The 14,043-nt window shown below is 42.1% G+C and overlaps 1 protein-coding gene across 1 annotated transcript in view; it reads right to left on the bottom strand.

Annotated features, from left to right (window-relative positions):
- COL22A1 (collagen type XXII alpha 1 chain) overlaps positions 1-14,043 on the bottom strand; it is a 214,455-nt gene that overhangs the window by 72,324 nt on the left and 128,088 nt on the right. The window contains exons 20-22 of the mRNA XM_009285084.1: positions 12,668-12,697; positions 11,722-11,775; positions 10,734-10,787 (exon numbers count right to left, since the gene is read on the bottom strand). Of these exons, the coding sequence (XP_009283359.1) occupies positions 10,734-10,787; positions 11,722-11,775; positions 12,668-12,697 (138 nt within the window). The remainder of the gene's footprint in view (positions 1-10,733; positions 10,788-11,721; positions 11,776-12,667; positions 12,698-14,043) is intronic.

Raw genomic sequence — 14,043 nt, 5'->3', positions numbered from 1 at the left:
TGAAACTCCAGTTGTCTTTGACAGGTCTGTATCTCTCCAGATTGTGATAACAGCCCCCACAGACAAGGGTTGGTCTCATGCACGTCTTAGCATCTCTCACACTCTGCAGCCCCAGTTGGGTGCTGCCCACAGAGGGTCAGAGAAGTCAGTGCTGAGATGCAGCCAAGGGAGGTACCACGTGTAGACACACGCACTTTCCTTGCTACAGTCTAGCCCTTCACCCCTCCCCAGCAAAGCCAAGCAATGTCCCTTGTGTTCCTTGCACTGTCTCATGCATTAAGAAAGAAAATAATTAAGAACTCTGGTGCATGGATGAATATAAAAGATTCACAATCTCTAAGCCAGAAAACAGGAATCCATGAGGCATTTCTAACTAGGGTTGGCATTACCACCAAGGGACAGAGCTCGCAGACTCCTCTGCAAGCAAAAAAAAGATTCCTCCAGAGGAACCAGAGAGCTTCGCCGGTGCAAGGGAAGGACAAGCTAGGACCTGGAGTATACACCTGACACAAGTTCATCTATATGGATGCTGCGGCACTTGTGTTCCCCATGGGTTTGACCTCAAATAGTTCACAAGGAAAAAGTCCTACATAAGAAAAAAAGAGGAAGAAAGGATGTAGTAAGGATGCCTGAAGCACTGGAGTTAAGGCAGGGGTTGGATTTGTTTCTGAACTCAACAGATGACTTGCTGTGTTACTTTGGGCAAGTCACATATTTTGTGACTCAGCTTTCTTGTAAAAACAATCTATCCTTCCCTGGCATGTAATAGACACTGAATCATTAATACTTCTGAGGTTGTTAGTAATATACTAGCAGGGTACAGGAGGAGTCATGTAAATATCTGAGAGACAGAGAAAAGTTATTTTCCCCTCCTCATTTCTACTTCTCACCCAAACTAATTTCCTTTTTAGAAGGATATTATAATAAAGTAAGCAAGTTTCATGTCACTGGTGATGTGATTGGTCATACAGAAATATGAGTCAGATATATAATTTTCCCTTTATTTTTCTTTGTTGAAATATGTCCAGAAACAATTTATATGATTCCTGCTGAGTTAAATGAATGAAAAAAATAAAAACATCACAAACAAACCAAGTTTTCATCATATTTTCCCCAGTTTTGACTGAGTTTCATTAGCTGGTGTGTCAGAATCTGATCTTTTCCTTATTTTTCCCATAACAAAAAAAGCAGCTGTCATATACAGAAGAATTTAAGAAGAAAATTAAAGGAGTGATTATAAGGTCCTTGGGTATCAGGAGTTTGTAGTCATTTCCAGGAAATGATTTTTTTTTTCTATTTCCCTAATACCAATAAAAATCTGCATTATATACTCAAGTACATGCACTATTCATGAGTGCTCCTTCTACTTTTTTAAAATCCGTCACTCTGCTTGCCAAAGCCAAAAAGAGCCCATTTTTAACCTGAAGGACTCATGTCACCACATGATTCAACATATGTTTTCTAGTTAAAGATGCTCATTTTGCCAACTGCCAAGGCGACCATGCAAGGGACACTGTTAAAATACTCATTTAAATAAATAAGCTTATGAATAGAGCGTACAGGGTGTGGTGCGTGGGGCCAGACATGGGAGATGAGTCTGACTGCATGCCACCTCCAGCTTCCTATCAACATGGGAGCCACGCATTAAAGTGGCTGGTTCCACAGCTACAACACTGAGGCCAGCTAACAACACAGTGTAACCGATTCCTTCATGTCCCACCAACCTCGTTGGTCACTGGGCATAATTACTACCCAACTTACACCTCCCCTTGCAATGTTTTTGCATCTTCTTAGACTCTAATTCAGAGACTGCATCAGAGGCAGGAATCTGGTACAAACACTTTTGACAACCCTTTGAAGGAGCATAATGGAATTAGCTCTCTAAGTAGTCACCCAGATATCGCAAGTTGGAGAGCATGAACACATTCTGCTGTGTACTTTATATAAAACCACAATGGGTGATAGATACATTAGTGTTCAGGGTAACAAAATCCCAATAAGCCTTGTAACCTTGCAAGTGAAGAGATGCAAGTGGTACACGTAGACCTTATTTTGGAGGTCCACAAGGGTGTGCCTTTAGCACCTTTACAGTTTAAGAGCATTATCTGGTTACAGTTTGCTGAACTGCTGCTTTTTGGAAACTTGGTCCCACCTGTAAAATATTACTTGGGGAACCAAAGGAAGGTTGTAGCAGCACCACTTTCTCCCCAAACACATCTCAAAAGCCGAGAAGGTAAAGGAAGGACATATTTTGCCTCCTGTGACAAGTATACACTGATTGTTCTGTTTCCATACTGATGACCGGGCACGCTAATCTACAGCAGCAATGAGAGATGTGAAAGGAACCTATTCTTTCCTTGGGGATAATGCTGAGAAACTTTGCTGTTTTTCAAAACTCTGAGAAGTCCCTTAAAGCAGCATATAATTATACTGACAGAGAGGCTGACAGTATAATTTCCCATTGTGGAGGGGACATTTTGGCCACTCAGAGTTTAGCCAAAATCAAACTACAACATATTTGCTCTATAACATTACAGACTGTCTGTAAAATACAGAAATACTTGCTGGGAGAAATTATACCTATGAGAGCAAAGCTCAGCGAAATGTCACATCGCCTAATAATACAACAGAGAAAACCAGCAATTATGCTCTGTTACTTATAGTAAGAATCAGCTAAGTGTGTAAGAATGTGTACCCTTTGACTATATGAAATATATGTTATTTGCCTTCATCAGCAATTTGAACAATAGCACAGTTAAAAATGTGTGTTTTATTGGAAACAGATATATTTACCTCACTGACAATTACAGTTTCACTCTGGATTTAATCTACACCATCAATCCTTTTTTCCTTCTTTTTGTTCATTTGCTTACATTTTGATTTCTGCACGGCTGAACTTTGCCAGGGCAGGCAATGTCACCTGAACATTTCAAGCACCCACAAATATATATGAACACAACCATCCATTGGAAAGATCTCTACCACACAGAAGACAGAAAACAAAGAGAAAATGTTGGCTCCACTCTGCTCGAGGGGAAATTTTGAAAGGTATCATAGCCCAAGACTGTTTCTCATCTTGCTGTCCGATAGCCAGAATGGCCATATATTTTCAAAACATGTTCTTCACTAAGGTTTGGCCCCAGGAACAGGGGTGGATTTGGTACCAAGTACATAGGAAGCATCCTTAACTGTGAACGAATATGACTGCTAGCAAAAATGCCAACTATTTCCTCTGTAAGCTAGATGGATTACCCAAATAGGATTACCCCTTTCAGCCCTGTCCTTTTCCCTCTACATTACTCGAGAAGCCAGAAGAAATCCAGCAGTGTTAATCACTGTTTGAGCTCCCTGAAGGGACCAGCCTTTTACAGTTTCCATATGTATTAGATAATGACAGTAAATTATGAAGTGAGAGCATCTCCCTAGCTTGAGGATGCAAATACCATCAGGGCTGGCCAGCTAATGGCTGATCATGGGGGCTGTTGTGACAAAGAAAAAAAAGGGCTATAAGGGCTTCTGGACATTGAGAGAGATTGCACCTTGGGACTGGCTCCTTCCAAAAAGTCTACCTAGTTTGCTGGGCAAACTTATTCTCCTCTCTCTCCTGGATTATTTACGCATGTCCCCCTGGAGATTCCGATCAACTATCTCCTTCCCTTGGACCCTGCGAGTCTAAGGTGGTTCAAATCAAGGGGAGTTCATACACAGAGAAATAAGAGTTGAAGCAGCATTGACTGCCCATTTAAAGTTGTGACTGGCCAGAACAGGAACGTCATATGCAACAACCCAGTTGGACAGGAGAGAGATGGGTCAAGAAGGGGAAAGTCAAATACATGTATTTCTGTCCTGCCATCAAATGCACAAAGAGCTCAGCAGCCCTCCAGGGATCTGATAAATTTGTCTCCCCCGTGACAGCTAACAGGGATAAACCTTTCATGTATTGGCAAGTGCTCTTAACACATCTCTTCTGGGTGGAGGGTGTGCCCTGAACCCAGTAGTCCCTAGTTTTAACAGGACCCTTTAGGCTCTGTTGTAAAACAAATATGTAGCACTTACTGATACTCATAGCCTCGTAATCTAGTTGTAAAGAGTCAAGAAAGGTCTGTTAAGCTTTTTGTGCTGCTCTGACTTCAGGGGTAAACATTCAGAGGATGTGGACACATGAACATGAAAACCTGCTGAAACATGACAGCTCAATTAAAGATGCAGAAGACACCCCTTTGAAACTCACTCCTGGAGCTGCATCCGTTCCTCTTGCCTCCAACCTGACAGACCGTGACACCGAACTTCGCAATTAGCTCACGAAAAAAAAGGGTCTTGCAGTAAAATTTTTCTGTTATCTCTGTTTCTACAGTCAGCTCACTCTCATTCTGTGCTTTGCATAAATTATTTTGTGCATGAAGTAACTTGAAAAAAGGGAAATTATTATTACTTATCTGCCTGACTCATGTACATTGGAGTCTTAATCATGGAGAAGGACATTCATTAAAGGTTACTATTTTAAAAAGATATTTTTCATTGATTTTTTTTTTCCTATAAGACTATTCTTACTATCCTATGAGACTCCTGTTTGGTTTTTTTTTTTTCACTGATTGTGCTTTGAGCATGGGAAAATTTTGACAATGCAAATTTAGAAAACTAAGCTGCAGTACAGCATATCAAACTCAAAATGGGTCTAGGTTGCTGCTACCTCATGCCCATGTGGAAAGTACTGCTACAGGATAAATATATGTTTTCTTTTGGTTTCCTTCTGAAATTTCAATCACTTGAATGAACTTGCATTATTTCAGTAAAAGGCAAATTCTTGAAATCCAAGTTATTTGGAGTACACTTCAGAAGAACTCTGTGTTTAGGCCAGATTACCCAAAGATCTGCATGCTTTCCAGGAGCATGTCATACATCTGCATTTTTTGTGTCTATCAAGCAAAAAAAGTTGGCTTTATTTCCAACAAATATTTCAGTAGACCAAGTGTCAAAAAACTTAAGAGCAGAATCAAAGCACTTCAATTCTCTTCAATTTCACAGAAGAAAGAGGAGGACAGGAAGAAGGAAAAAAACCACAAAACCACCAAACCACCCTAAAATGAAACCAGACTCTCTGAGTTCTACCTCTTTTTCAGGCAGTTTTAGTAAAATCAGAGAGACAGCATTGTCCATCACTCAGAGGTCTTACGGAACAGATGAGAACAGCAAAGCTTCTTCCCACTGTGTGCTCTTGATACGAGTTTATCATTGTCAAAATATAGACGTCAGGTGCCAGGCACTTGGAAGCAGCAGGCTAATAAAATGAACATAACCCAGTTGCCTGGTTCAGGTTGGAACCGCTATCTCCTGCCCCCAGACAGGATCAAAGGATGGACGTGAATTGTCAGATTAGCAGTTCAGCCGAAGTACCCAGGAGACTGTGTGCATTTTTTCTGTGCCCATAAAACATTTCAAGACCTGCAACTAAAGCAGGCTAACAGAGAAGTGCTTTTAAATGCCCAAAAGATGATCTGTCTTCCCAGCTTATGCTCCTCTTAGTGCGTTTCCACTACTTGGCCACTTCCCAAAATGTAAGCAGCCCTCCAATTAGCCTTCCATGTTAAAGATCTATGTCTGTGAGTGTGCATTATTATAATTATATTGAAAACACATGCTCCATATTGGAGCTCGTGGGAATGGGCTGCAGAAGGGAGAGGTTCATATACAGCAAGCTTAGCTTATGATAAATTTGGCAATCAGATCTCTATAATAACATCAGCTCTTTTTAGAGCACACATACCCCTTTACTCTCTGCCCCCAAACATGTCTGGTTTCATTTTTTTTCTAAATAAAACAGTAGGAAGATGCTCTATCACATTCTTCAGTCATCTCAGGAGCTTTTCTTTTTCTAATGCCAACTAGGGTTCTGTAGTGTCTTCTTCAGCCTGTCCCATGCTCCCTCAGACCCCATCCTCCTGCACAGCAGCAAATCCCAGGCTTTGGGTACACTTTCTGTGACTCACCAGCAACCTTTATGCTTTTGAGAACAGCTGTGAGTATGCTGCTCTCTTGTCCACAACTTCTGGAAAGTTTGTCTGAGAGTAACACGGTGGTGCTCTAAACTGCTTGGGGGTGACCTGCTGGCTATGGCTGGGCTATATCTAAAGTTCTCAATGCTTGCAGATAGCAAGGCTGGTTTGGTGGCAAGCCCTCAAAAGGCAACAGAGACATAGAATAGAATCACAGAATCATTTAGGTTGGAAAAGACCCTTAAGACCATCAAGTTCAGCCATAAACCTAACACTGCCAAGTCTACCACTAAACCAAGTCCCTAAGCGCCACATCTACACATCTTTTAAATACCTCCAGGGATGGTGACTCAACCACTTCCCTGGGCAGCCTGGTCCAATGCTTGACAACCCTTTCGGTGAAGAAATTTTTCCTAACGTCCAATCTAAACCTCCCCTGGTGCAACTTGAGGCCATTTCCTCTCATCCTATCGCTAGTTACTTGGGAGAAGAGACCGACACCCACCTCACTACAACCTCCTTTCAGGGAGTTGTAGAGAGCAATAAGGTCTCCCCTCAGCCTCCTTTTCTCCAGGCTAAACAACCCCAGTTCCCTCAGCTGCTCCTCAGAAGACTTGTTCTCCAGACCCCTCACCAGCCTCGTTGCCCTTCTCTGGACACGCTCCAGCACCTCAACGTCCTTCTTGTAGTGAGGGGCCCAAAACTGAACACAGTATTCGAGGTGCGGCCTCACCAGTGCCGAGTACAGGGGCACGATCACTTCCCTACTCCTGCTGGCCACACTATTGCTGATACAGGCCAGGAGGCCATTGGCCTTCTTGGCCGCCTGGGCACACTGCTGGCTCATGTTCAGCCGGCTGGCGACCAACACCCCCAGGTCCTTTTCCGACAGGCAGCTTTCCAGCCACTCTTCCCCAAGCCTGTAGCGTTGCATGGGGTTGTTGTGACCCAAGTGCAGGACCCAGCACTTAGGCTTGCTGAAGCTCATACAATTGGCCTTGGCCCCTCGATCCAGCCTGTCCAGGTCCCTCTGCAGAGCCTTCCTACCCTCAAGCAGATCAACACTCCCGCCCAACTTGGTGTCGTCTGCAAACTTACTGAGGGTGCACTCAATCCCCTCGTCCAGATCATTGATAAAGATATTAAACAAAACTGGCCCCAACGCTGAGCCCTGGTTCTTGGTCTTAAGCATGGTCTTAAGCAATCTGTAACATGGTCTTAAGCAATCTGTAATACCAAGGCCAGAAGAAGCCTTGGGTCATCAGAAGCCCTCATGACAGGGCTTCTTCACCCCACTTGGTTATTCAGCCATACTTGTACCACATATTAGCAGAATACTCTGCAACTGCTCCAAGAAATGTGCAGTCTAAGCAGAGGTGATGGAAAAATTTTAATGCAAGTACAACAAATGCATTTAAATGAAAGATTAAGCTTGCAGCAGCCATTAAGAGATTAAACTGACACTTTCTTTACTGTAACACAAATGGTGACTCTGTAAAGAATATGCCTTGTTTATTGGCAACCGTACTATCCCATGTATTCTTTTATTTCTTCAGCAATAACAGTAACAGCAACTTCAGGCTAAAAGAATATCATACTTCCTCTTTTCCTAGAAATCTTCCCAAAATGTATGACCCTATTCCTGTCAGCCAAACTGTCACTAGGGTATTTGGCACAATATGTCATCTTCTATGAAATCTACACCCTGTGTAGGTGGCTCCTGCATCATATTTCTAACACCAGCCAACATTGCCTCTGTCCTTGCACAGCTCAGGTTCCTTCACTTCCAGTGGACTGTTATGAGACATGAATTCCTCTATGAAATGGTGCCAAACACATCTTTAGTCCATTAGTAGTTTGTGCCAGTTGCATTACAGCTAACTAAAATACTGCAGGCTTCTAAGAACTCCAACAAATGGTCGTATCTGCATCCCTGTGTCAGGACAGGGGCTCTGTGCATCTGCTGACTTCATTTACATCTTGGTTGAGGACCATAAAGCAAAACTGAGCTTGAATAACCCTGCAAAACAGTAACTATTTTACATCTGCCCCTTTGCAACATGCTTCTTGAGAAGGTCCTGAAGTCGATCTTGCATTGTAATATGTCCCTTATGTTACAAGGTATTAGTGCAGAATAGTTATAAAGTACCTCAGGAACCAAATTTTCAGGAGATATAAGTTGGTGTAGCATAAAACAGCAGAGGGACCAGCCAAGCAGATGGTTAGTGATTTTCATCTGTTCTGCATAGGTCTGCTAACAATACTGAAAAGTAGTCCCAAATCTGCCTCCAGCTATGTCTGATTTTTCTGTCCTTACCACAGTGAAGAAGGCTACGCCTATGCTGAACAGAATGGGCCAGGGCTCCACGTGCAAAGAGCACAGGAGCTTGTGTTCATGCAGCTAAACTCTCCTTCTCACAAAAGAAGATGGTCTTTGTCATCCAACCTGCCAGATACAGTCACCCTGCAATGCAGGGACATTTGTGGGAGACAACTACTTGACATGACCCAAAGGTGTGCTGGGCAACATGCTCAGTGATAAACAAACCCACGCTCACACCGCTGCTCTGGCTGTTTGGTTTGCTCACATACTTGTATTGCCTTACACTCCTACCCCTACTTACAGGCAGTGCAGAGGTGAAGATATGTGACTGTCTTAGAATAGAATCATAGAATCATTTAGGTTGGAAAAGACCCTTAAGATCGAGTCCAACTGTAAATGTAACACTGCCAAGTCCACCACTAAACCATGACCCTAAATGCCGCATCTACTCGTCTTTTAAATACCTCCAGGGATGGTGACTCAACCACTTCCCTGGGCAGCCTGTTCCAATGCTTGACAAACCTTTCAGTGAAGAAATTTTTCCTAATATCCAATCAACAAGCCAAGTCTTACAACAAGCCAGGGCTGGAGCCACAAATAAAACTGAGGCATCATGACCCTGGCCATGTCCTCATCGCTGGGCTATGCTGCTAGAGAGTCTTCTTGTTTGGGGGTGTGCAAGAGGGTTCGCTACAGCTCTGAGCTGTGGCTTCAGAGCCTGCCCTCACCTCACATCCAGTCATTTAAAACTAGACTAAAACAAATATTTGAGGAGATTTCTGCTCTTGGCATTTTAACTTCTAAGCCTGTCTACAGAAATGCTTTCTGCAGCCAAATTTATGTAAGATGGTAATCAATGCCTGGATTTATATTTGTGCTTTGTCAAGAACTGTACTAATGGTGAATCAGTAGTATCTGCTAATCTGTTCTCTCTCCCAGGTTATCCATGTAGATCCACCAAGCCCAGGACTTTGATTTATCTCATGTATTCAGTCATTGAATAATGGCCTTTAATTAAAAAAATATATCTGTCCACCTAAGATGTCTGGTGACTAATAAAGACCCTTAGGAGAAGAAGTCTAACAGGCTAGACACAACAGAGTCTAGGGAAACATTCAAAGACAGTATGGATCAAATGACATCTCTAATCAAATGATCATTAGCAGGAGCATTTTGTGTCCTGTTGCAGATCCTGACAGATCACTGTCCTTTACCCAGCTAATATGTTCTATTAATCTCATTCAAGAAGCAATGTTTTACAGCAGGCTTTAAAACCAGGACAATTCAGAACTTGTCAACTCGTAAGTAAAGCACAGCACAGTTATTTGCTAACGTGATAAGGTGATATTTTCTACAGACTGGAAAAGTACAAGAAAACAAGTAAATGCCCTTTTCCTCTGTGGCATTAACACAAGACTGCGTGCCCCATCTTCCCAAGAAGAAGATTCCTAAAAGCCAAGCGTACAGCTCAATTTAATATCATGCAATTCAATGGAAAGTCTGTAGAAAACCACCTATCAAGGAATATATTTCTTCCCTGTACTGTCCTTTGCCCATAAGCCTTCCATGCTTACATGTAGCTCTTTCACACCCAGTCTTTACCAGCATGGGTGCTGACTCAAGTGCAAATCATTACAGGCAACCCCCACGATCTCCTCTATGGATTAAGCAATGATCAAGTCTCTGTGACTACTTAAAAAAGTAACCGATCAAACAGCAGTACTGAGACTGAAGTGACTGCCTCCACAAAGGTTAAACAGGTATCCCACTTCCACCCTTATCTGTTGTCTAGTGAGATGTTCTTCATACAAATGGGCTGAAGAAGGAAAGGCAGGTTCAGAGCATTCATGTAATGTGATCAGGCCCACTATGAATTTTACTTTTTGTCAGTACTTGAATATTTCAAGACATAACTCTGAGTCAGAGAAAATCCAGTATTTTTTTTAACAAGAGGAAACTATCTAAGCTCCTGGTGGAGAATGGTATACCAGTTCCCATTTTGTGGGAGCTTCGGTTTGAGTACAGACCAAACAGAACAGAAAGTATTAAGTATTGCAAGTGTCTTTGCATTTATTTGACTTCTGGAACAACAGCAGTTCTCTGAACTTTCAACCTGTCCATACTACTAGTGGCTCTATATATCAAGAATCCTCTTGACAGCAAGGAGCAGACAAAGAGACAGGAGAGCAAATGACAAGAAAGAAACTTTCCTAGGGTCCCACAGCGCACTGCATACAATCTGTGGACTCCAAGAGGTACTGAAAGCTGCTGGACCATAGAGCAGGAATAGAGGAAAGGATCTGGGCCTAAAGGATCCTTAAATAAGTAGAAAAGTATATGTGAAGTGAGTCAAACCTTATTGAGCAAAGCCGTCCCCAGTCTCTTGAGACTTACTTTAAATAAAAACAGCAACTCACCCTTTGACCTGGTAAACCAGGGACTCCAGGCTTGCCTTCCAGACCAGCCTCTCCCTTTAAAAGTGAAAAGTTTTAGAAAGTTAACTGAGTAAGAAAAAAATAATGAACTATATAACCACTTCCTAGCTGTTTTGTGCTATCGTTACTGCATGTCTACCTAGACAACTCTTACCTGATAATTACGTTGTCCTGTGAGCAGAAGAGAATAAGAAAACAGGATAGAGAAAAGTGACAATGCCCTGATTAAATACAGAGCACACAACTATATTTAAATTACATAATTAAAACCAGATTTACCTAAGTAACACATCTTCACAACACCATCAATTTCACAAAACCCAATCAACTGTGAAACACAACGCACAATTCAAAAGCGAGGAAATACAGAGTATTTGCAAATGAGGCAGCAGTGACAGTCTGAACTGAGATATCCTGCAGAGTTGGGTTATAAAATATAACTAGAATAATCTACAATTAAGTCAAAAGTAAGAATGCTGGCATGTCTAAATTGTTGCAAATATTGTGTTGAAACACAAACACACATACCCAATTCTTATTTTTCATCCACAAAATATTTTAGCCAGGAACTTGTGGCATAAAGCCAACCCCTTTTACAGCAACCGTTCTCTGACCTTCGTTACACGATAGCTTACACGTTACCAGTGAGTGCCTCTCTGAGATGTGCTGAATGCCCAGACAGCTCTTCAGGACATTAGAAATATAAAAACAATCAGGTTCTGCATAACAACAACCTTGAGGCAAAGTCTGCCTCTGTGCAATGACTGCCCATGTCCTGGGTGCCACCTCCATATGTTCAGAGTGGCCATCCATAGCAGGAGACCTTCTCTCAGCAGTAAAGAAAACAGGAGGCTGGGGGCACTGTTTAAGTAAGTTCTTCGTGCCTGAGTAATGTATAAGGTTTTGCATGTATGCCTCACACAAGTCTGAGTTTCAGTTTCTGGGAATTGCAAGCGGTGAACCAACTTACCGGAGGTCCAGGAAGTCCAGGTTGGCCTTGTGGTCCTCGTAGCCCAGGCTCTCCCTACAGAAATGTTTTTAAAAAAAAAAAGTGTTAAAATATCTGTATGAAAAATTATATGGGCACATTACTCACGTTGGCCATCTTTACAGGACCTGTACCACCCCTTTCCTCATAGATCCTGAAGAACCAGTGCAGAGACCAGCTGGTTTTCTCCTTAATCCTCTGGCTACTTGAATTATCAGCACTCATTAGACTGCACACAGACTGATCCACCCACGCTCAGCAGGCATTTATCCATAACTGGCTCTTTGTTTTTTCAAAGGTAGTAACTCTGCTGAAGACACTGGGCTATCCTGGATATTCCAGTAAAACACTGTGGGTTGGGGTTTGGTGGTGGAAAAAAGCAATTCTTGCAAAAACAGCTTCCACAGGCACTTCCCCTGAGCCAGCACAGCTGTGAAGGGCTTTAAAGTATCATTTATATGATGCATATCATTATATTAAATAACAGTAAAATACAAATCATGCACCTACCAACATAAAATAAAAAATTAAATATATTTTATTTATATGCAGGACTAACAGACTGAAGCAACTGGTGCCTTTTCCCTATTTGAGTGCCCATGTTCAGAGAGAAACTCAGCATAAAACTCAAATACAGTTTAATTTTTACATTAACACATCCCTGGACTTAAAGAATTGTGTAGCTGACTCTCCAATTTATACTTCTCATTTATGTTAGATTCACCACACCTGAAAAGGACATTGCCCTTTTTCCTTTCTTGTTTATTTTCTCCACTGTCAATAGGAAAACTTGTTTCTTGATGTCCTGACAATGGTTCTACCCACCTTAATTTTGAAGCATTATTTTAAAGCAAAATCTAATCTAACAGGCAGTTGAACTATATAAAAGCATCCTTGCAAAGAAGAATAGATATTGAATCTCTCTTACTTGCTCTCCTTTTAGGCCTTCAGTATGCACCTGCAATAAAAATGCAGAGTCATAAAGGAAAAAAAAGAGGAAAGACAACGCAGAAGGTGCCAGGGGTATGGTGGTCCCCCACAGCGTAATTTTCTTCCCTTGCCATTCCCTCGAGATGCACGCTAACTGCTACAGCTCTTCAATTCCTGCTGCAGGCTGGGGTACATTTTCTGTTTAAACAGCTCGGACTGACACAAGGTTTGCTCACTCAGTTACCTACGAAGTGATTTTTGTGGCTGTGTGAACAGTGAGAACTGAATGCATTATCTCATTGGTATAAGTAAGTTAGTAAGTTCCCTGGCTCTTGTCTTATTTTAAATTACAAAGTCATATTGAATGAAGAAGGCATCATAAAAACAGCAGGCTGACTTTGGATATGCTGCATGATTCAGACCTTCCTTCAGCTCCCAGCTCTTCAATTCCTGCTGCAGGCTGGGGTACATTTTCTGTTTAAACAGCTCGGACTGACACAAGGTTTGCTCACTCAGTTACCTACGAAGTGATTTTTGTGGCTGTGTGAACAGTGAGAACTGAATGCATTATCTCATTGGTATAAGTAAGTTAGTATTCCCCCTGGCTCTTGTCTTATTTTAAATTACAAAGTCATATTGAATGAAGAAGGCATCATAAACAGCAGGCTGTGCATTATCTCATTGGTATAAGTAAGTTAGTAAGTTCCCTGGCTCTTGTCTTATTTTAAATTACAAAGTCATATTGAATGAAGAAGGCATCATAAAAACAGCAGGCTGACTTTGGATATGCTGCATGATTCAGACCTTCCTTCAGCTCCTCGATGCAAGCCACCGTGGCTGTGACTGACAGCTGTCAGTCTTCTCGGCCTGTTTTCCACCCACCTCCTGAAACTTTAGGCTCATTTTCAGGTTTTATACATATCTTTCAAAATCTCTTGGCAACTACTGTCACATCACTAATTTCACATTTAAGCAGGACAGTGAAAGGCTCTTACCCAAACAGGTTTTTTTCAGAGCTCCCTCTTTCTCCCTCCTTTGCTTTCTACCACATTCTGGGTAAGGAAATTGCCTTCTGCCTTTCTCATGATGACCAGGGAGCTTCTCATTCTTGTCTTTAGCACCCAGTCCTTCTTTGGCACAGTGCTACAGTTGATGTTGCTGGTCTCAGCGGCCCTTTAATGCTTTCCACCAATAGTCCGAGAGTGCTGTTTCCTAATTTTAATCCTATTTTTTTTTTTAAAGTATTGGGTTTGTGTGGCAAGGTTTTGGTAGTGGGGGGGCTACAGGGGTGGCTTCTGTGAGAAGCTGCTAGAACCTTCCCCTATGTCTGACAGAGCTAACGCCGGTTGGCTCCAAGACAGACCCGCCGCTGGA

This window comes from Aptenodytes forsteri, unplaced genomic scaffold (genome assembly GCF_000699145.1).
Source record: "Aptenodytes forsteri isolate BGI_AS27 unplaced genomic scaffold, ASM69914v1 Scaffold182, whole genome shotgun sequence".
Classification (NCBI taxonomy): Eukaryota; Metazoa; Chordata; class Aves; order Sphenisciformes; family Spheniscidae; genus Aptenodytes; species Aptenodytes forsteri.
The sequence above is the reverse complement of the archived record's forward strand: the minus strand, read 5'-3'. Positions and strand labels throughout refer to the sequence as shown.